This window comes from Sus scrofa, chromosome 5 (genome assembly GCF_000003025.6).
Source record: "Sus scrofa isolate TJ Tabasco breed Duroc chromosome 5, Sscrofa11.1, whole genome shotgun sequence".
Lineage (NCBI taxonomy): Eukaryota > Metazoa > Chordata > Mammalia > Artiodactyla > Suidae > Sus > Sus scrofa.
Window position 1 is genome coordinate 36,007,177 of NC_010447.5, and position 23,063 is coordinate 36,030,239.

The 23,063-nt window shown below is 40.1% G+C and overlaps 1 protein-coding gene across 1 annotated transcript in view; it reads left to right on the plus strand.

Annotated features, from left to right (window-relative positions):
- Positions 1-9,805, plus strand: part of TPH2 (tryptophan hydroxylase 2) — a 99,823-nt gene extending 90,018 nt beyond the window's left edge. The window contains exons 10-11 of the mRNA XM_021092003.1: positions 8,160-8,293; positions 8,424-9,805. Coding sequence (XP_020947662.1) covers positions 8,160-8,293; positions 8,424-8,598 — 309 coding nt within the window. The 3' untranslated portion in view covers positions 8,599-9,805. The remainder of the gene's footprint in view (positions 1-8,159; positions 8,294-8,423) is intronic.

The window sequence follows — 23,063 nt, forward strand, 5'->3', positions numbered from 1 at the left end:
ATGGAATTTCCATTGTAAGTATGGCTTGGCTGCTCTTATGTCTGTCATCCCCATGGTGCTCATGGATTCCCCAGCATTTGCTTCCGAAAGGGAAATTTGAGGTTACTTTTGCTTCTTCAAAATTAATGTAAATTAAAACATTTGTGGGCACATACAATTCCAAAAAAAAAAAAAAACTACTTACGTAAACATGTAGTCAGAGAGGTATCTAATATGTATAGTGATGCTGAAGGGATACTATTTTTTTTGCCTGAAAATACATTAAAATGATCATTTATTCAGAAATGTTGGGGCTGGAACATTCTGATCATTTAAATATTCTGGTTACTTAAGAATTTCTGTCTGTGCCACTGGAAGATAGCGAGTTTTTATGAATTTAGAATGCAGGGTGATATCTAATCTGGAAATAATACTGAAAATAATTTTATCTTTGATTATCCAGACTAAGATAAGGATTTTGGACTATCTTTGGGTCTTTGAGTATTGATTGTCCTAAAATAATATAATTGGGATATATATGATTATTGGAATTCTTCACAGATGTTTATACTTTTGAAAGATGCAATTTAAAAGTAGTTTCATCAAGTCCACCCAGTTTTTGGCTTCATTCATTCATTCTACAAATATTTGTTCGAGCACCTACTGTGCATCATATATTGTGCCAGGCACTGAGGATGCAGAGGTAAATAATAAGAATATGAAGAAAAATATGAATATGAAGAAGATAACAGTGCCCTCAATAGATACTTAGACCTTAGTTTTTTCTTTTCTTTTCTTTCTTTTTTTTTTTAACTACCCCACAGCATATAGAGTTCCCAGGCCAGGGATCAGACCTGAGCCGCAGTTGTGCCCTATACTGCAGCTGTGGCAGTGCTGTGTCCTTTAACCCACTGTGCCAGGCTGGAAGTTGAACCTGTGTCCTGGCACTGCAGACATGCTGCAGATTCTATTGCAACCACTGTGAGAACTCCTAGACTTTAGTATTTTAGGCACTTAACCCACTTAATTCTCATAACAACACAATGAGATAAGTAACATCATTATCAACGATGGGAATATTGAGGCATAAAAACATTAAGGCATTTGTTCAAAGTCCCTTACCTAGTAAGTGTTGGAAGTGGTCCCAAGTCCAGGCAGTCTAGGCTCCAGGATCCAAGATCTTGACCATTAGACTATTGCCTAGGATCCCTGTTATCAAGGAGGTTACACTCTAGTGCGGAAGATAAATGACCAAGATAGTATAGATTATGCAAACAGTGGGATGATAATATAGATTATACAAACAGTGGGACAAATATGCCTGGCACATTTTAGGCAATACCTGGGAAGGCCTCCTCACCAGGGTCCTGCTGCCCACGCTGATTCTAGAGTGAGAAGGTGCAAAGGGGGAGAATGAGATGCTGGATCAATCAGTAGTCAGCAGTGTGTGTGCTCCACTCAAAGTCTGGCCCATTAAGGGAGCTGCCTGAGGCCTGAGCTGTCTGGTATCATGATTATATTTAATATAACAAAAGCCTGATGTAACGTGGTAATTTTTTTTTTTTACTATGTTCTCAAGAACAACATAAGTCTGTTTGGGGTTAATCTCAGTGCAGTGGCCAAAGCCCACAACAAAAGCATAATGTCTGTCATATCCCTGTAAGATCCATGCCTTCTGTAGACTGCTTTTTCATTTCCCTGAAAAAAGAATTAGATAGAAAATGATGTAGCTCTTGAGCTACAGCTATTTACATTCTCCTCAGAGGGCTTATAAATGACACCAGAAACAAAAGAAACAAATCTCTCTTATTGCCCCAACTTTCGACAGGGTCCTCTGCTCTGGTTAATGAGGCGTGTGTAGGCAGCATTGGGGTGAATCTGTTGTTTTTGTTCCTGTTGGTGTGGACCGAATCGTCTGGAAATGGAAATCAGCCAGAAACATGTACACTGAAGGGCATTGTCTGCTGTGAATCTTCTTGTTCTGGTCCATCACCTCTGGTCATTAGCATTCTTCCATTCCCAAATTTCAACACTCCAATATCCCTATGATTGCTACTTTGGACCATTTTTACAACTCAGAAATTCTTTCTATAAGAAATGTCTTCTGTTTGCTCACAGAGAATACATAACATGAAACTTTTCCTTACTGTCTTAACTTTTCCCTGCCTTCACCCCATCCCTGGCCTGCTCTGGGGGATAGGGGTGGTGTCCAGAGCCCTCCCCCAGTGCTTGTGAGTGTATCCGTCCAACTTTTACTTGAGTGACCAAAGGGCAGTCCCGGGCCTAGGTGGGGATAGCTTTATTACATGCATTATAATAACTCCTGTGTAAGCATACTTATGATTTTGAATGCAGTCACCTTTTGTGGTAAGCATGTTTTTGCTGTTCCAGTTGCAGCTCATACATAGGTCTTGGGTAAGTTGTTGGAGGTTTTCATGTGGTCCCTATAACTTTTATCCACAATTCATCTTCTGTCCTTGAACTAAACACATTTTAAAATGTGTGCTTTAAGAGGCTAAGTTTTCTAGGGTGTAAACGTTGTACTTCAGAGCTCTCCAGCCACTTCCAAGTGGTATATCTGTAGGTTGGAGAATAATTTTCATTTTTCCCTCTTATTTTCTGACAATGCTTTTTTATTTTTAAGAGAGAAAATAGATACAGAAATGCTTATAAAAGCTAACATAAATCTGATAAATGTAAAGATAAATTTTAAAAAAAGAATGATTGTTCTCTTTCATTCTAATTACTTTTTCAGTGATGTACTTTCAGGAATTTCAAAAATGTATTTGGGAAGGGCCTTTCCATACCTTCATCCCTGTGGGGAGAAGTTAATAAAGAGCTAGATCATCTGGAAAACTGACTTTAAGAAAAGGTTGAAAATATGATAATTGCTTGCTGTTCACCCAAAAGCTAGCCTGTGTCTTTTCTTTTTCATTCTTTTTCTCTCTGTCTCAGAGTTGACTTAACTATGTAATTCTCTTATTAAAAATTTTATTATTTACTCATTCATTCATTTATTTTATTCAACAAACCCAAAATTGAAAGCCTCAGATTTCAAGAAACTTGGGGTCTTTAGAAGGGAAGGTCTAAGACAGTGATGGATATGGGTCTTTGCTGAATCCAGTTCTCTTGGAGAAGCAACAGTGACGGTTTTTCACTTTAGGTGGTATAGAAATGATTGCTAATTGATGAACTGGCTGAGTCTTATCGCAAAAAGTTAATCCATCTCAAAAGCAAAAGACAGTTTCTCCTTTTTCATGGGTAAGGGTAAAGTCTAGTTCTTTGTTGCTTTAAGCACAGAGATTAGATTTTGTTGTTGTTGATGTTGGTAAATGGCTTAGCACCTACCCCATAGGAATCACTGGAATATCACATATAAATGCATCTGTTCTGCTTTTCAGGTTTTGATAAAGCTGATGGTTTTTAAAAATTTAATTATTATTATTTTTTGGCTTTCATTTTAGGATATCCTTGCATGGTAACTTTATTGCACTGCTTTTATATAGCTATTCATCAGCATTCATAGAACAGCTTCATATTTATTGCAGTCATTTGTATTTACTACGGTTGTAGCAGCTCTTTGAAGTGGTTGGAATTACTGCCGGGCTGAGGAGAAGAGGCACTCGTGGGTTTCTTGAGGTCATCCAGTGTGTCTGCAGGGTGGCTGGAGTTAGGACTCTGAGAGCATCTGAGCTCTCACACCTTTACCATGTTCAAATGGCTCACAACTCCCTTCCTCCTGCCCCTTCCTTTCCTGAAGCAGCACTGTTAGCAATTAGAGAGCAAATTCTGGACATTGGGAGCTGGAGAAGGTTCTTTGGCTTTTACGTAAGGATTTCTTGAAGAGGGAGCTGGTCCTCTACCCCCTGAAGCTTATTCCACTGCTGCAACTTTCAACATCACTGATAAAAAAAGTGTGATGCCATCATCACCCAGCTTGGCAATAGAGATATTGCTATCATTCTGTGCCTGGCTAGGACATTTGATCATTTGAGGGAGGTTCAAAACTACTATAGACATGCACACATAGATACGTATACAAATGTATGTGTTTGTCATTCTGATGTGGCAAAAGATGATTGTAGTGTGAGTGTAGTGGTGTTTGCAAATTTTTATTCAGAATCTAGGGCCCAAACTACCTAGACTTCACACTTTAGATTTTTCCCAACTTTAACCAGTCCTAATATAGAGGGTGAGGATCACAGGTTTACATCTAGAATAGTTGAGATGATAACTCTGTGTCATTGCAAAGGCAGGTGGCTGGGAGGAAGGAAGATTTTAAACTGATGAACTCAGGAAAGGTACTGTTGCCGTCTAGGACTTGGCAGCCTCAGAGCCAGGGCCATGTTTCTTTCCCGATGGGTTCCAGAAGAGCTGCATGAATGGTGGAAGGTGTGCCTGGATGCACATGTACACCAAGAATCATCTGGAGACTGAGGTAGCAATGATAACAAAATTTATGGAGCACTTCCCACATGCCAGGCACTTTGCATGCATTACCTCATTTAATTCTTACCACATTCCTGGGTATTAGAGATACTATAAGTATTCTTATTTTTCAGATGAGCACTGGAATGGGCCTACAAAGGTGAAATAACTTGCCCCAAATCATGTAGGAGCTATTTGGGCTCTGGGGAATTTTTGATGTTGAAAAGAGAATCTTTCCTTACAAATAAGTCTTATTTTGTGCACGATAGCCAACTAATTGGTAATGGCCATCTCTGCCAGGAAGGGTGGGAAGGCCATGCCCAGGCCCAGTGGGAAAGACTGCCCTGGTCAATTTATGGTGGCCGAGAATGGTGGGAGGGGATGGGGGTATGAGTGCTGTGTGTGTGCATGCCCTGTTACTGTTGTATTGCAGGATGAGCTTTAGAATTCATGTTGATATAATCTTTTCAGTTTATCAAAGAGGAAACTGCATCCTAACCTGGGGAATTTTCACTCATTTGATAAACCACTGAGACAGCTATATTTAGAATCCAGGTCTCCTGGCTTCTAGTCTGGGGTCTTTGTCTTTCACACTGTGGGTAAATCCAAAATAGTCCCTTTAGAGAGCATGTAGATAAGAGGAGGTGATTCTCAAGCGTTCCTGCACTTTAAAAATGGCTTGAGAGTAAAAGACGGTCAGCCAGATTTTCTCAGCATTATAAAGCCTCTCTCTGCAGGAAATTGGATTAATTCTTGCAGACTTCAGGATATCAGACTGTTAACACTTTGGGAAGGATTCACTACAGAGTCCCCTGGGGACATCAAACAGTTGGCTCTGTGTTTACAGAGAATCTACTGTGGACATGGAGGAGAGGGCATGATAGCTGCTTCTTGAAACCAGGGTGGTTTAGAAAGAGATACGGATAGGAGTTGAGAAGTAAACTCATTAGGGCTTTGCTCCATCAGGCTGTGGAGTCAATGGAGACTCGAATGCTATTTTATAGCCCTTGAGCTATGTATGCTTTAGTGTTCAGAAACGGGGGCCCTCAGGGCTGCATGGATGTCCCTGGCAGTCATCTGGCACAAGAGAGCTCCCACTTATAGTGTGATCACCACCTCATTCGCTGGCCTCACTCAACGGCTGCTCCCCCAGCTCTGGGCTCTTTTCATTTTCTAGGCTAATCCTTAGGTACCAGTATCATCCCCTTGTTTACAATAGCCAAAAAATAGAATCGGTCCCATACTCCGTGGATGGAGAGGTCCTCAGCAGATAACCAGCATGTCAAATGTAGCAGGATCCTGAGGAGAGACTGCATTTTTGAGAGCTTAGAAAAGTCAGCTCCCAGTTTTCTCTGTGATTTTTTTACACTAGGCAAGTGTGAGATATTTTGCCTAATGGTCTTTGCATCAAATCATATGCTGTGAATCCACTGACTTTTCTTGAAGTCTAGGGTGGAGCACTCTGCCCTCTGGGCATTTTCTTGAACTATCCTCATCCCATTTACCATTAAAATGATGAAACGGGCTCATCTGAGTATCTAGTAGAATCGTCACATGATAAATTTTCTAAAACTACACTGATTCAGACTGTTATTGCACACACCCCTTCTGGAGGCATCCTCTGCATATGGTGACAGCTGAGGGTGCTAATGTCCTATCACAGCATCCCAGACTAAAGAGAGTTTCACCCTCTTCCTGCACTTGTCCTTGACTCAGTGAAAAGTCTCACTCAGCAAGGAAGACCCGCGAGGGAGCCATGGCTTAAACATTCATACCACTCTGCCCAAACCCCTGAACGTAGAAGTGAGAGCATGGAAACATCAAGATCCTGATGCAGTCACTGTTCTCATTTTCATATATATTGATGGATAAATGGACAATGGGAGCAACGTGTTAAATAAAATGTGCACCCAGAGTGTATGGCTGCAGAGAAAGCAATGTCTAGTTCTGAAAACCAAAGCGAGCCAATAGGAAGCCTGTTCTTTACAGAGAGCAACAGCTGTCATCAAAGCACCTTTTGTTTGTTGAAACTTTGAAGTGAAGTTGTTTTAAAAATGTGGACAGAATTGTTAGTCATTTGGAACCTCTGGTCCCTGATGTTCATGACACTAATACAAATGCATTTGCTGGTGTGGTGACCTTCCACATGTAATGAAGTTGTCCTGTGGACCAAAAAAAAAAAAAAAAAAAAGAGTTCCCTCTGCATCGCTTGTCTCACATATGCATTGATCTAGACAATGGAACTTTGCGGGAAAGCAAATCACACACAGGGTAGGACCATGTGCCCTTTCTCGGGCCTGTCAGTCCTTGGGTTCACAATTATATTTTCAAATTTAGGGAACCACAGCCTTCTTCATGGAAGGCTGCAAATCATCCCATGAATTTTGAGGTTGTTAGGGAAATGCATAGAGAATATTGAACATGAAAGGTTTTTCAGCATTTCTCCTGGAAACCTTAGCAGTTACAGATTGAAAAGTGTTTGGGGTGGAATCCAGAGATGGAATAGAGTGTCTTCAGAAATCATCCAGCCCAAACCTCTCATTTACACTGGAGGAAACAGAGGCCCAGAGAGGTGAAATCATTTGCCAAGGTTATCCAGAAAGCAGCAGTGCCTGGACAAGAGCCCTCACTCTCAGTTCAGGGGTGATTCTGCTACCCCTTTCTCTCTCTGATTCTCTCCTCCAACTAATTTATCCTTTAAATTAAGAAAGAGAGAATCTAGGGGAGTATTTCTCAAAGTATAATCATAACCACCTGTGTCTGAGTCACCTTGGATGCCTTTAAAATGCAGATTTCTGGGATTCATCCAGATGTACCCAAGTAAAATTGAGGCCCGAGTACCTGCATTTTTCGCAAGCTCCTCAGTGATTCTTAGGCATATTCCATGTGAGAACCATTGTTCCAGGGGCTATAAATAGGCAGGTGGCACGTGGCAGTAAATGAGCACTAACTTTTAGCATCACTGAATTTATCTTGAGACTACAATCATTCATTGTCCCTTGCTGTTCTTAGTGCCAGTCATGTGGTGAGCTGAACAGGGATAATGATGGTTCAAAGAGTAATTACATTGGCTTTCCTGTTTCCCTAATACCTGCTCTGGGCAGAACTATAACTATTAATATTAGCTCTTTTTTCCCACCTGGTAATATTTGTATGCTGTATATTGCTTTGCTGTACTTGGAAAGTAAGTGAATGCTGTGCACACATCCTCAAATATACAGGCCCACTCCAGCCTCTGTTGATACACAGTAGCTGGCCTCAAAATGTCTCACATATTGAGCCCACAAATAGTTCAGTCAGCGTCCCAATTACCTCTCCATGCAGGTAATTATTACTTCTGCCATTTAAGGGAGATTTCAGTGCATTGCTTATAGCAATAAATTTAGGACCATATTTATGCTCTCCTGCATCTATTCATAGCATAGATTTAAAATTCCATTTCTGTGGGGATACAGCTCTGAACTGTCCTTCAGTATGAATTTGGCTGATAATAAATAAAATAATACCATAATCTCATTTTTTTCCCTCTCAGCACCTAACAGACTCTAAAAACAAACAAACCAAAAAAAAAAAAAAAAAAAAAACCCTCAACACTCAATTTACCTTGCATATGGGAGAGTTCCATATTTCATGGTAGACTAGCAGCTGAGAAGTTCTGTAAAATGACTGAGCTCTGCTGCAGAAATATGACATCATGGCACTTTTGGAAGTCTCATTCTGGAGTTTAACAGGTTTTGCGGTGTGTTTTGCAGCATGCTCTTTCTGACAAGGCATGTGTGAAAGCCTTTGACCCAAAGACAACTTGCTTACAGGAATGCCTTATCACAACTTTCCAGGAAGCCTACTTTGTTTCAGAAAGTTTTGAAGAAGCCAAAGAAAAGATGAGGTAAATGTATTTTTCTTCCATCTAGAGAAAATAACTTTTTATTTTTTTTGGCTCCATTCCTTCCTTCTATCTATCTCTTGAACCAACGAGGGCTGATCACATATCCTTTTCTTTTCTGTTTATTTTGCAGGGACTTTGCAAAGTCAATTACCCGTCCCTTCTCTGTCTACTTCAATCCTTACACACAGAGTATTGAAATTCTGAAAGATACCAGGAGTATTGAAAACGTGGTGCAGGACCTCCGCAGTGATTTGAACACAGTGTGTGATGCCTTGAACAAGATGAACCAATATCTGGGGATTTGATGCCTGGGACCAGTGTCGTTGCCAGCATGATTTTGGGGGGCTTAGCGTCAGTTCAGTCAATGACCTATAACACCAATGGCTTTCTGTGTCATGGCTTGGCTAGTGAGCATGTAACTCTGTATATTTCTACCTACTTGTAGCTTATTGTGATCATATGTGAAACACTATAAAAAATCCAATGACATAACCACTCATTATGTGAAAGATCGTAATACCTTTAAATGTCTTAAATAGATTTGACATTCTTGCTTAATGTCCTTAACCAAGCTATTTAAATTTGGTAGCAAATAGCCCTCTTATGATTCTAGCTTGTGACCTTTACTTTCTCAGATCTGAGCCTTTCCTCTGTGTTCATTAGATAAAATGAAAATAGCAGTGAAACTGTTCCTATTTACTCTAGTATCAGTGTTTTCACAGCTCTTATTTGAGATAAACCTAGAATTGTATGAAACTTCCCAGCACGTTAACAAAAGATTCAGTATTCTGCTTCAAAAATTAAAAGCGGTGAACACACTAGTTAGAGTGGTTTTTAGGTTGATTATCTATTTGTAAGAAAAAAGAATTTTTTACAAATAGTATATATATATATATACTATATATATTGACCTTGTAGAAGCTGAGTTGTGGCATGCTTCCCAAGGTATTTTGGAAGAAAACACTTCCTGAGAGGACATTAGGAAAGATTAAGCAGTGGGGAATAAATCTTGGGACTATGAATTTTATGCTGGAATGAGGTGATTTATCATGCTCAGGTGTTTAACCCTTTTCTCTTGGAGAACAATAATATAATAGAGCTTTGATTTCAATGATGTAGAAGCTGAGTCTCAGAAAGGTTGTGATTTGCCCCAAGTAGCTCATTTAGTTATACAGCAACACTTATAGCCCATCACATCTCACTTTTGGGTTGCTAAGTCCTTCAACTTGGTGTATGTATGTATTTATGATGTGTCATCATAAAAGGGAAACTGATGCTTATCAAAACTAATATTTATCTCTAAATAGGACCTGGTTTGTGATAAAGGGTTGACAATAGTACAGATGTTTCCTTGCACAGCTAGATCTCTGGGAGTCTGTCCACTTGCCCAAAGTTTAGGCAAATGTGGGTAAACAATAGTGATCCACCGTAAATTTCCAGTCATCTTTGCCAGAAGAGGTATTATCAAGTAATTAAGTGATCAAATAAAAAGTTGCTGAACGAGTGAATGAATTTTAGCTTCTTTTGATTCCCTCAGCAAATGCAACCACTTTTGCTCTAAATCGTCTTTGCAAGTACAGAATACTGCATGGAGGAAAGAGAGGACAAGAAAAGTAGAGAAGAATAAGATGACAGAATGACTTTAACAATTCTAAAATATTCACTTGAGCAATTTCCAAGAGTTCTTTAAATAAGAAGTTACATATAATTTCAAACTAATTCATACTCTTGTATGACCCATTACAAATCAGAAATTTTTGGACTAAATATATTCAGGAAGAATATGAGAAAGAGTTAAAACATATATCAGGGAGAGATACAGTTACATGAAAAATCAGAAGTTTGAATGTTGGTTATCATCACGATTGAAGCTCTTTCATTTCTGAAGCGTTCTCAGAACAGAGTTTTGAGAAGGGATTTAGTGAATAATATGTGAGAGTCAAATGGTTTAAATGCTATTTTACGTCAAAGAGATAGTGTCTTGAAAAATGTATTGGTGGTAGAGAAATGATGAGCAAGCTGAACCCAAATAAAAGAATCTAAAATGATCAAGTAGTTATAAATTCTAATCATTTTATAAGTCCATAAATACATAATTTCTTATATCTTGTTTTGCTACATCGAGATCCTCCTGAGTAATTAGTTATTTAAAAATACTAATCTAGGATAATAACTCAGAACAATGAATCCAGAAATTTCCAATAAACAATAAATGAGGGAGTTCCCGTTGTGGCACAGTGGTTAACGAATCCGGCTGGGAACCATGAGGTTGCGGGTTCGGTCCCTGCCCTTGCTCAGTGGGTTGAGGATCCAGCGTTGCCGTGAGCTGTGGTGTAGGTTGCAGACGCAGCTCGGATCCCGCGTTGCTGTGGCTCTGGCGTGGGCTGGTGGCTACAGCTCTGATTCAACCCCTAGCCTGGGAACCTCCATATGCCGCGGGAGCGGCCCAAGAAATAGCAACAACAACAACAACAACAACAAAAGACAAAAAAAAAAAAAAAATGAGACTAAGAGCAATAATTTAGACTTTTCCAAAACCAGTTGCTGAATTTTCTCAAAGGAAAAAACTCTTAATGTCTGCTTTCCCTGTTGTTTCCATAATTTGGTGTTGCTTTAGACAATATCTGGCCATTTGTAGCAACGTGGATGGAGGTGGAGGGCATTATGTTAAGTGAAATAAGCCAGATAAAGACAAATAGAATATGATATCACTTATATGTGGAATCAAAAAAATAGTAAGTATAACAAAAAAGAAGCAAACTCACAGATATAGGGAGCAAACTAGTGGTTACCAGTGGAGAGAGGGAAGGGGGGAGGGGTAAAAAAAAGGGTATAAAGTTAAGAGGTACAAACTATTAGGTATAAAATAAGCTCTATGGATTATATTGCACAACATAGAGAATATAGCCAATGTTTTATAATAACTATAAATGGAGTATAACCTTTAAAATTGTGAACAAATATACCATATACTCATAACTTAATATTATAGTAACTATCATTCAATATAAAAAGAGAAAACCTCAGAAGTAGCCATCGAGCTTTTTTTTCCCTTTGCCCCAGTGAAAGGGGAGCTTCTTAGTCAAATGTACTGAAGGAAGAATTATATTTAATTGAAGACGAATTCCCTCAACAAAAATAACATTTGAACTGACTTCTGATGATTATAGTGGTATCTTCAATTTTCTTACATGTGCAAAATCTGTTGTTTCAAAAATAGAGGAGTTGCAAACTTAATAGGTTTTCCCACAGAGCTTATATAGGTATCATACAAGGAGGAGGAATTACTTGATTCTTTTTAGATTTGTTCTCCATTTGGAATAGCAGTAACCATGGTTTTCACCATGTGAAACAATGGCATCACGGTTTTCCTTTGTTGTGAGCATTTAACATATGAATGCCGTTACAATTAATAGTGGGAAAAGTCTGATAAAATTTAATAGCTATCATAGGAAAAAGGTTGGCAGAAGAACTCCCCAAATGGAGCTAGTACAACAAAATAATCACAGCCAGCTTCATGTCATATCTGATACCTGCTCAGTGTAACCATTTGTCTCAATTATACCTCCTGACTTAAAGCTAAATTAGATAGATCCAAGGGCAATTATAAATTTAAAGACACTTGCTCACTGTCATCTCACTGTACGTTGCTACTTTATTTTGCCTTTGCTGCTGTCTTCTGTAATCAGCTAATCAGAAATCAAACCAAGGTTCCTAGCAAGACCAGGTTTCTTATGTATCACACTTTGCACAAAACACCCAGAATCTGATAAGTCCAATTTTTTTCTTGAAGCTTTTTTGTCTGAGTTAGGGTCAGGTAGCCAGTGTCTTCTTGGATGATCAGTTTATTTGGCATAATAGGTTGTTCATAAATTGAATCTTTTGAGTAGGGAACTGACCTAAGATGGTTTAATTTTTTTTTTTTTTTTTTTACATTAGTGGGAAGGGTTGTGAAACTTGGGTATATGGCTTAGTCTCATTTATTTACTGTGTAATTTAGAAATGATGCTTTATGGGGATGATGTATCTGTGCTCGTGTTGCTTGCACATGGTAAATGGGCCTGAGCCTAATGAATGTAATGTATTGCAACATTTACCAACATGAAAAGTTCTAAAATGAAAAACAGTGTGCTTTAACGTGGAAGCAAATAGAAATACGAAGTTTCATTTTCAAATGGAGTCATGGCTCACATCATCTCATTTTCTTCATTTGAGGAGGAAAACATTAACACAAGATGTAGTTGTCCTCCAATTCATTTGATCTAATTTTCAACTTCTAAAGAATCAAGCGCTGATGCTTACTCTCATGAACCTTGTCTTACTTATAATGAAAAAGAAAGCAGCCCAGAGTTTTCAAGTGTGTCTGAGTTTTTTTTTTTTTTTTTTTTCTCTTTTTCTTCAACTTTCAAAGACATTCTCTTATTTGGAGAAATAATTCTCATGCAGATTACCATTTTCTGGGAAAGGCAAGGGAATTGATAGTGACATACTGCTTCTTCTAATATTAGATTTGCATGTGTTCAAAATAAACCAATTCTGAAACATGGAATGGTGAGTCTTTATAATGTGAATTGCGGTCTCAAAATATTCGTTCAATGGCTTAGACCATACCAGAGACGGTATCAGGCACTGCTCTAGACACTGAGGATAGAGTGGTGAATAAGGCAGAGAAAATTTATGTTCACTTCCAGCTTACATTCTAGTAGAGAGATACAGGCACCCCCCCCCCCGATTATTTGAGGTCATGGCAGACTTTATGGAGAAAACCATTGGGGTGATGTGGTAAAGAGCCATGGAGAGCAGAGGGAGAAAGGTGGTCAGGATGCTCTTTCTGAGTAGATGGCATTTGACTAAGAAGCATGGGATGAGCAGAAAGCAGACGTGAAGAGAGCCATGGGAAGAGTATTTCTGGAAGAGGGGACAGCAAGATCAAATGCCCTAAGGTGGACATTGATGTGCTTGAGTAGGACAAGGGCAGATTGCCTGTGGGTTAGGGAGGAGGGATAAGACAGCAGCCTGGAAGGGAAGGATGAGACCATACAGGGTTCCAGATGGGGTCAGGTGGACCCTAAATGCAGTGGAGTTACTAGAGGGCTGTAAACAGGATCTGATCTACCTTTTAAAGGTCACTTAGGCTGCTACAATCCCAATTGTAGGGGGATTGGAAAGTGGGGAAAAACTAATTAGGAGGCTTGTAATATTGGAATCTACACAGTGAATATCTTACTGGATCATGGTGGACATTATTATTATTATTTGTCTTTTTGTCCTTTTAGGGCCATACCTGCACCATATGGAGGTTCTCAGGCTAGGGGTCTAATTGGAGCTGTAGCCATCAGCCTACACTTGAGCCACAGCAATGCCAGGTCCAACCTACACCACAGCTCATGGCAACGCCAGGTTCTGAACCCACTGAGCGAGGCCAGGGATTTAACCCAAAACTTCTTGGTTCCTAGTTGGATTCGTTTCTGCTGCACCACGATGGGAACTCCAATGGTGGACATTATTAAAAATAGTTGTAATTAAATAAATTACAAAGTTAGGTAGGTGGGTTAGAATTGTTAGATGAAACACTGGGGGGAAGTGGAATAACCAGTACCTGGGTTGATGATCGTTTGGCTGGAGAAGCAGACATCCAATGATAGCCTGTGTCTTTTGCAAATACTTAAAGATTTCTTTGGCAAAAAACATCATGCTGAACTTCCCCTGGACAGCTTTTAAGGATAAAAAGCCAGACTGGAAAGCAAATGCATTTTTTTTTTCCTCTAGAGACTCACAGATATTCAGTACATAAGCAAAAATGAAGTAGAGAATAAGGCATTATTGGTGAATTTGGTGGTGCTGTCATATAGGGGAGTTCAGGACAAAAAACCTCCCTCACCTCCAAGCAAACTGAAGAGCTGTGATCACTGTCCTTGCGTCCCTTTCTATAGGAATAGGCCATATAAATGTAAGTGAATTAGTTAAGTCTATTTCCACTCTTCTCACTGCCTTCTGTCTCCCCAGATGTATATTTCAGATACCCCAGAAAGGTTCACTTGCTGCGATTTCTTCCTCTCTCTAAGAAGGATGGGTCTGGTGCAGCAGCTGGAAGTATATTTCCCTCTTTGGGAGGATCATAGTGAGCCTGATGTTCAACCCAAGGGCATCTGTGGTTATGGTGCCTGCAAACAGCATTCTCATAATCCAGTCTGGATACAGTTTTTATAATTGAACAACAAAAACATCTGACAGATGTGGGCAGGGTAATTCGAAAGCTAGTGGCACAAAGAAATCAGGTTCATTTTCTGTCAAAATCAAATCTTTACCGAACATGCAAGCTCTCTCATTTTATAGGTTGGGAAAGATATTATTAATTATTAGGAAGGTGGTAGGAATTTCCTGGTGTCTCTTTCAATCTTTCCAGATCCCTTGCAGTCTCCTTACTTTTTAGCTTGTTAATTTTCATGGAACTAGAAGATGCTGATTCAGTAGGTCTGTTATTCCCAAAGGTTTGCAAACCACTGAACACATCTAATGTACAGCTTGCCCAATTTTAGTGAACAGCTAACTTCACAGACGTTAATGAGGCCAATTATTGGCAAGTGAATTTGAAGTGAAGAGCACATGAGGTTTGCCACGATAGCAGTTATTTGTTTATTGGGATTGATTGAGGCAAACTTCCTTTTGATCATTACATCTGATTGATTGTTGCATGTGGCATTATGAAAGAATAAGGTTCTCAAATTAGATAGTTACTTGGAAGAAAAATCTCTACCTTGCAAGGGCAGAGCATGTCCCCCTATCCATTTCAGTGTGAAAGCCTAGCCATTAAGTTGGAATAGATCCTAATTAGCCTCCTTACAAATCTCTAAAACTTTTTGGTCTTTCCTGTTGAGCAGAACTTAAAAGAAGCCTAAATTCCTCCCTTGCCCACGTAGAGTCAGTATCAAAGAAAATAACTTTGCAGGGTGATAACTTACTGCTGAAAACGGGTGCAGACATAGCAATCCTGATTTGAAGTGGCATTGGAAAGTATAATTTGATTCACCCAGCCAAATGATTACTGCAAGTACAGATCATCAGCACGGCCCACTCCAGCATATTTGAATTGGTGATCAGCTGACAGCTAATTGCCAGACTGAGTCTGCCTCTTGAGCTTCTGCCTGTGAACAGAGGGGAAAATCACCACGACTCCTACCTAGCCTGGACAGAGATATTTTTTCTATGTTGTAAATATGCCCTTGTGGGTGGTTGTCAGTCAGCTTACACTGCCAGCTGCTGTTTGCTCAGCATCTCTACCTTTTTTGTCCTGGACCTGCATCCCCTTTTTTTCTTTTGTGAGCACCCTCCACTATATGTGGGCTGAGGCTGACTTCACCTCCCAGTTCCAGGGGTTGGGCTTCTGACCAAGGCTTCAGTGAGATAGCATATCCCCCTGGCTTGAATGATTGCTGCAGGGCTGTGTTGGTGATTGCCATGCCCTGAGGTGGGCCACTTAAGGGCAAAGCCAGGACTTTTCTGGAACCTTTGGGAAACAGGTGTGCTTTCTTAAGTGATTGGAGGGTGGTGGTAAGTGAGTCTAGAACTTCTAGGGGCTGACGTATAGGGAATATAGAACCAAGAGTAAGATGCGGGACAATGTTTTAAGGTCATTGTCAAGCTCATGGATTTAGCTGTGCCGGAAGCTCGATGGATCTTTGGACTTTACAAGTCTGTGAGCTACTAAATGGCCCCTCCTCCTTCTGCTGTCATTTTCTTTTACTGTCACTGGCACCGAAAAACTGCTAATACTCAGGATAAAAGCATAAGAGGAGATGCAGGAGATTTTATATTTACATTTGCTCTCCCCTCACCCTCGGCCCCTGTATTTTTCCTCTTGATTTTGGAAATCGCAACTTCTTGAAGAAATGCTCTTCATGTCCTTTTGGCTTAGTCTGTGCCATAGAAATATGGAATATCTGGCCTCTTTATCCTCCTCTAATGCTGGTAACACTGTGACTTCTGCCAGTGAGACGTGACCAGCAAAATTGCTCAATAGAAATGTTTAATTGGGTGACTATTTGAGATTCAGTCTATAGGCCACTAATTTGGTCCATTGGAAAAGAATACCAAGGCGAATTAAACTTAACGATAACTGGATAAAACTTTTTCTGTTCCAGCTTTTTACTGTAACTAGCATTAGGAGGATCTGGTTTTCATTAGAATAGAGCATTTTAAACAAAAATTCTCAGAGTACAGAGAACATGGGCTTTGAAATCAGGTAAGCAGAGGTACAAATTCTCATTTTTCTGCTTACAAACTGGGTGATCGCTACAGACTTAACTGACATTTCCTGAGCTTTAGATTTGTTTTCTGTAAAATGGGAGTGAACGTCCCTCGTTTACATAATTATCATGAAAATTCAATACTACATACATAAAACTAACCATAAAAATTATTTAACACATGTTAATTTTCCCCACTTTTTGTTTTTAAACCTAAATGCTCTTAAATGTCTCCAGCATTTCCCATATTTTTTTTTTTGCTTTTTAGGGCTGCACCCCCCCGCCCCAGCATATGGAGGTTCTCAGGCTAGGGGTTGAATAAGAACTACAGCTGCTGGCCTACACCACAGCCACAGCAACTTGGGATCTGAGCCTTGTCTGTGACCTACACCACAGCTCATGGCAAAGCCAGATCCTTAACCCTCTTAGCGAGGACAGGGATCAAACCCAGAATCCTCATGGATCCTAATCTGGTTTGTTAACTGCTGAGCCACGAAGGGAACTCCTTCCCACACTTTAAAATGATAAAATCATTGTGCCTTAATGGCCCAAAGAAATACCATACCAGTGTTATGGGCCATTGTTTTTATTTCTATGACTTTTCATACTTTCTTTTGACCAGATTTTAGTAGACCTGACTGAATCTCATTGAGATGTGAGTCTGTAGGCTTGTGGTCATTTGCATGACGGCCTTAAATCATTCCCTCAAAATTCAAAGCAGTGGATACTAACTGATTCAGTGACCTCAGAGATGTTTTGCATTTCTCTGTGGACATCAAAATTTATATCTATGAAATGGGAATAAAAATATAAAAACCTGTTGAAATGAATGAAACAACATAAAGGTTGGAATTTTCTGGAAGAATGACACTGAACAAATTGAACTATTATTCAGAGTTCACTGGATTGTGGCAAGTTGACTCTGAGACATTCTGCAACTGTCTGTCTTAGAAACACTGAAATAGAGAAGAGTGGTTAGTGGGTATAGGTTCCAGTCACAAGTCCAGCTGCCAAAAGGCAGGCCCAACCAACCCCCTCTATGTCAGAGGTGCTGCACTCCCAAGGATCCATTTCAGAGAGCAATTGAGCTTAGGGTTGTCTCTGATGAAAATAAAGTCCTGGTCACAGGGAACAAATTACATCCAGAATATAAATGCACTTTATTTGCAGAGCAGGAAAGGAAAATGCTAAGTGAAAAGAGGCAATTGGAATATTATGTGTTGGGAGAGCAGTTCCTTTCATCCCTGTAGCTAATGGACTGAACAAAAAGTGAAGGATTTGTTTCATGTGATAATTCACTAACTAACTGACAAGGTTTCCATTTCTGGGTTCCCTTCCACAGGCAGCTGCTTGTTTGGCAGTGCAGTAGTGCACTTAGCTGCCTACCCATTGCACTGCATAAACAGGACGGCTGAAATTTATGTGAGGAATAACCATGACTGTTTAAATCCTTCCTATTAAAGGAAGAAGAGAGGGACAGGCAATATGGAATGTCTCCTACTTGCCTTAAAATAACCATCTGTTTCCTTTGTGATGTCCTCTTCTTCTTCTTTGGAGAATTCACTTTTAGAGAAATATTCTAATATAGGAAGGGGCATAATAGCTGGATTCAATTTCACTTTGAGCTCTATTCCTCCCTCCTTTTCATCTTTGGGGTAAATTAAACAACCTAGAATGGAGTACCAGTCCTAACCAGTAGCCTAGATACCGAGCAGTTACTCTTGTGTCATGCCTTTACCTGGGGACCTGGGTTAGGCATGAAGAGAACTCACATGCTCATTTTAGCAAGGGTTGTAATCCAAGATGGATCAACTATTAGCTTTATTTTCTATTCCTAAATATTGCTTTGTTAACTTTTATTTTTGTATTGTATCATTTGGGTTCACTTTGAAGCTTCATTACAAAGGACTCCTGGAACCCAAGAGGAGGGGCGTCATGGGCTTTCTTTCTTTTTTTTTTTCTTTAAGGGTCGCACCTCGGTGTATGGAAGTTCCAGGCTAGGGGTTGAATCAGAGCTGTAGCTAGCTGCTGGCCTATGCCACGGCCACAGCAATGCCAGATCTGAGCCACGTCTGCGACCTGCACCAAAGCTCACAGCAATGCTGCATCTTTAACCCACTGAGCAAGGCCAGCGTCCTCATGGATACTAGTCAGATTTGCTTCCACTGAACCACAATGGGAACTCATCCTTTTTTTTAAATTATAGTTGATTTACAATGTTCTGTCAATTTCTGCTGTATAGCAAAGAGACCCAGTTTTAAATACATATGTATGTATGTATACATATATATATATATTCTTTTTCTCACATTCATATTCCATCACGAGTGACTAGATATAGTTCCCTGTGCTATGCAGCAGGATCTCATTCCTTATCCACTCCAAATGCAATAGTTTGCATAAAGAGACCTGAGGTGGTAACCTGAAGGATGTCACAAGTTTCTGCCTTTGCCTCTGCCTTCTCTGCACATCTGTTCATTCTGCTCTCTGGGACTCTGTTTTATTCTTCCCTTTTCTCTGCAGATGGGATTTTTCTACTTACCCATCTGCATGGTAGAATATGGTGACTCCTGAGTTTTACGTGTTCTAGTTTTAGCCAAAGATAGACTCACGGTCTGTGAATTCCAATTTCAAATTCTTGAGAAAGAGAATCTGATTGTTCCAGTATGGGTCAGCTATTCACTCTTCGTCCAATCAACTGAGGTCAGAGTGGGAGGGTAAATATGCTGCAGACACTCTGTTCTGTGGGTGGGGAGGCAGTTCTGGGAAAAGGTGGGCCGGGCAGAAATCTAAATTCTAGTCTAGACTACAGCTGTTGTCCGATTTAAAAAATCTTGCCTAATGGAGCTTGTCCTTGGATCCTAAATGGTCAGACTTGGGGTGGGATTTTATCCCCTATGTTTCATTTTTTTTTTTTTTTCTTTTTAGGACTGCACCTGCAGCATATGGAGGTTCCCAGGTTAGGGGTCAAATCAGAGCTGTAGCTTCCAGCCTACACCACAGTCACAGCTACCCCAGATCTGAGCCACATCTGTGACCTACACCACAGCTCACGGCAACACTGAATCTTTAACCCACTGAGCGAGGCCAGGGATTGAACCCACATCCTCATGGATACTAGTCAGATTCACTTCCACTGAGCCATGACGGGAACTCCCTTGGTTTCATTTTTATCGCTCTTTTCTGGGCTTGTTAGCTTCTCATCAAAATGTCCCAGTTTTCAGAGTGCATGAAGTGAACTCATGCTAGTGGTAAACGCCACCTTTGGTCAGTCCATTCTCCCCTCAGCCCCCACTGCTCCCTGACATCGTGTCACATGCAGGATAGGGAAGCCCCTTGGGGGTCTCTGACAGTGAAGTGATGGGAAGAGAGGATAGGGGAGTCAGGAATGCGTGGTTTCAGATGCTGAAGGAGAAGAGCTTTCAGGGTTAAGGAGCTGTGGACTCCAAAGGGCTGCGCCTCACACCCTCCCCTCTCCCCCGCCACATGGATGGAGCACCTGTGTGCTGAAGGACATGTTCCATGGGACTGTGTTCCTACTGGGGTCCCCACCTCATTGTGAGGGTGGTATTTTTCTTTTTTGTCTGTTTACGGCCGCACCCAAGGCATATAGAGGTTCCCAGGCTAGGGGTCAAATTGGAGCTGTAGCTGCTGGCCCATGCTGCAGCTCATGGCAACGCTAGTTCCTTAACCCACTGAGCAAGGCCAGGGATCCAACCTGTGTCCTCATGGATGCTAGTCAGATTCGTTTCCACTGAGCCATGACTGGAACTCCAAGAGAGTGGTATTTTTCTTTCTTTGGAAAGAGAGGTACATTTTACTGTGGTCCAGTTTCGATCAAGATACTACCTGCAAGGTAGGCTGACAAAGCGGATAGAATTCTGTTTGACTCCTGTGAGAGGTTGTGGGAAATTTCCCTACTATGGGAAAATTTGGTCCTGACTCCTTTTTTCTGTCTTAAACTTTTCCAGGATTTTTTTTTCTTGTTGTACTGTGACCTGTGATGATTTGAGAAACATAACCTAGGAAAATAAGCACAGAGGGCCAAGCCTCAGAGGAATACACAGTGTCAAATGCCTCCTTTAACCATAGAAAGAAGTTGACTGTTTGCTTCACTCATGATTTACCTTTACTAAAAATGTTGCATTTGGAGTTCCCATTGTGGCGAAGTGGAAACGAATCTGACTAGGAACCATGAGGTTGTGGGTTCGACCCCTGGCCTCATTCAGTGGGTTAAGGATCTGGCATTGCTGTGAGCTGTGGTGTAGGTTGCAGACATGGCTTGGATCTGGCATTGCTGTGGCTGTGGTGTAGGCCAGCAGCTGTAGCTCTGATTCAACCCCTAGCCTGGGAAGCTCCATATGCCATGGGCGGGACCCTAAAAAGACAAAAAAAAAAAAAAAAAAAAAAAAAAAAATTGCCTTTGAATGACCGCACTCAGTTTTTAGTATTTATAGCTTCACTCTCTTTTTTTTTGAGATGCGTAATAGAGTTTTTAAATGAAGTAGTGTTTCACTAGCTAATCATAGTTTATCATTTAGAATAACATCACAATTCAGGGAAAATGAGAAAATGTGCACTATTATTAATTAGCTTGTTTTGTCAGGATTAGTTTAATATCCATTATTTTTAGTATAATTGCTGTACATGAAACAAAATCAAAGAGAACATAGTGGTAGGATTATCTGAACACAATATCACATTGTCCTATTTTTTTAAGAAGCCCACATGCACACGCATGCACACACACACACACATAGACAAATAAAGATATCTCTATTTTATTTTATAGACTCACTCTCCTGGTTCTTTTTCCTGAGTTGGGTTGAAAGTTTGTAAAATAGTCAGATTTCTTTGAATGCAGGTGAGGAAACTGGTTTGCTTTGACCTAGCAGATGTGGAGATTTTCTTTCCTCTTTGATGTAGCAGCTCAGAGTGCAGGGGTTGGGGTCAGTTAATCCAGCTGAGTACCCAGTCTTGCTGCTACTAAGGATAATTGGCTTAATTACTCTGTTGTATCTGTGAAATGGGAACTAATAATGGTACAGATCTCATAGAATGGCGGTGGACATAACATGAGATGATACGTTTAAAGCCCACAGAATAGCATCTTTTACTCATCTCATTGGTCTTCTACTGAATTGAAAAATACATGCAAAGTATTTGGCTCAATGCCTGCCACATGACGTTTGTAAACGCACAATAAACGTGAGCTATCATTATTTTACACATTACTGTTTTTTTTTTTTTTTTTCTTTGGCTGCTCTTGCAGCATATGGAAGTTCCTGGGCCAGGGATTGAATCTGCAACCTGTGCCACATCCTTAATCTCCTGCTCCACAGTGGGAACTCCCTACACATTGTTCTTTATTTTTATTTTTATTTTTTTTTGTCTTTTTGCTTTTTCTAGGGCTGCTCCCACGGCATATGGAGGTTCCTAGGCTAGGGGTCTAATCAGAGCTGTAGCCACCGCCCTACACCACAGCTCACGGCAACCCTGGATCCTTAACCCACTGAGTGAGGCCAGGGATCGAACCCTCAACCTCATGGTTCCTAGTTGGATTCGTTAACCACTGAGCCACAACGGGAACTCCCACATTGTTCTTTTTTAACTATCTGGTTCTATCTTCATAACTTTTATTATACAATGAATACATCAGCACAATTAAAACTATTGGTTAGGAGCCTAGAATCCAAAGAGCTGCGAACAGACACACGTCTTTGCTCCCAACCCTGATCCTGGCCCCCACCAACTCAACTTTCAACCTTTTATTTAAGAGGATTTGGTCTTCTCAGAATCTCTGTCAATTCTCTCTCACCATACTTTGATAATGATACTTTATTATCAATGACACTTTATTATGATCTAGTTTTTCAGTTTATGCAAGTTCCAAGCAAACATAACTTGGAGCTCAATAATACTTTTTGATAGAAGGTCAGGATAAAGTAGGTTTGGAAACTGGTGACACAGGGGCAGTACCTGAAGAGACAGGGAGACCTACCCCATAGAAAGTCTGCCGGTGGGTAGAACTGTCTTCAGCCATCTGAGTGACTTCTGTGGATTGCTGATCTTAAAATACTCCTATGTACATTCAGAGAAACTCTGTATTTTGTGAGTTCTTTTCTACTGCCACTGCTAGTTTTACCAAATTATAGCCTGGCTTCCCTTTTGAGCTTTAAGAGAGTTAAACCTCTTTTGAATGATTTCTTTTTGACTTGTAAGTAGCAAAAAGTTTTTTAAAATTCTTCTTTGAATGGACTTCTCACCATACATGGGAGAGGATTTGGGAAACATTCAGGTTTTTGGAAGAGTTAAAAAATAATTTTGAAAGGCAAAAAAAGATAACAAAAATAAACTCCCGGTTATGCAGTTTTGCTTATTATTTATCAGGTACAAGTGCTAGGCTAAGCCCTTGAAATGTGTTGTCTCATTAATCTTCATAATAACCTCAAGAACTAGATATGTTTATTGTAGTCTTTTTTTTTTTTTTTTTTTTTTTTTTTTTTTTTTTAGATAAATAATCT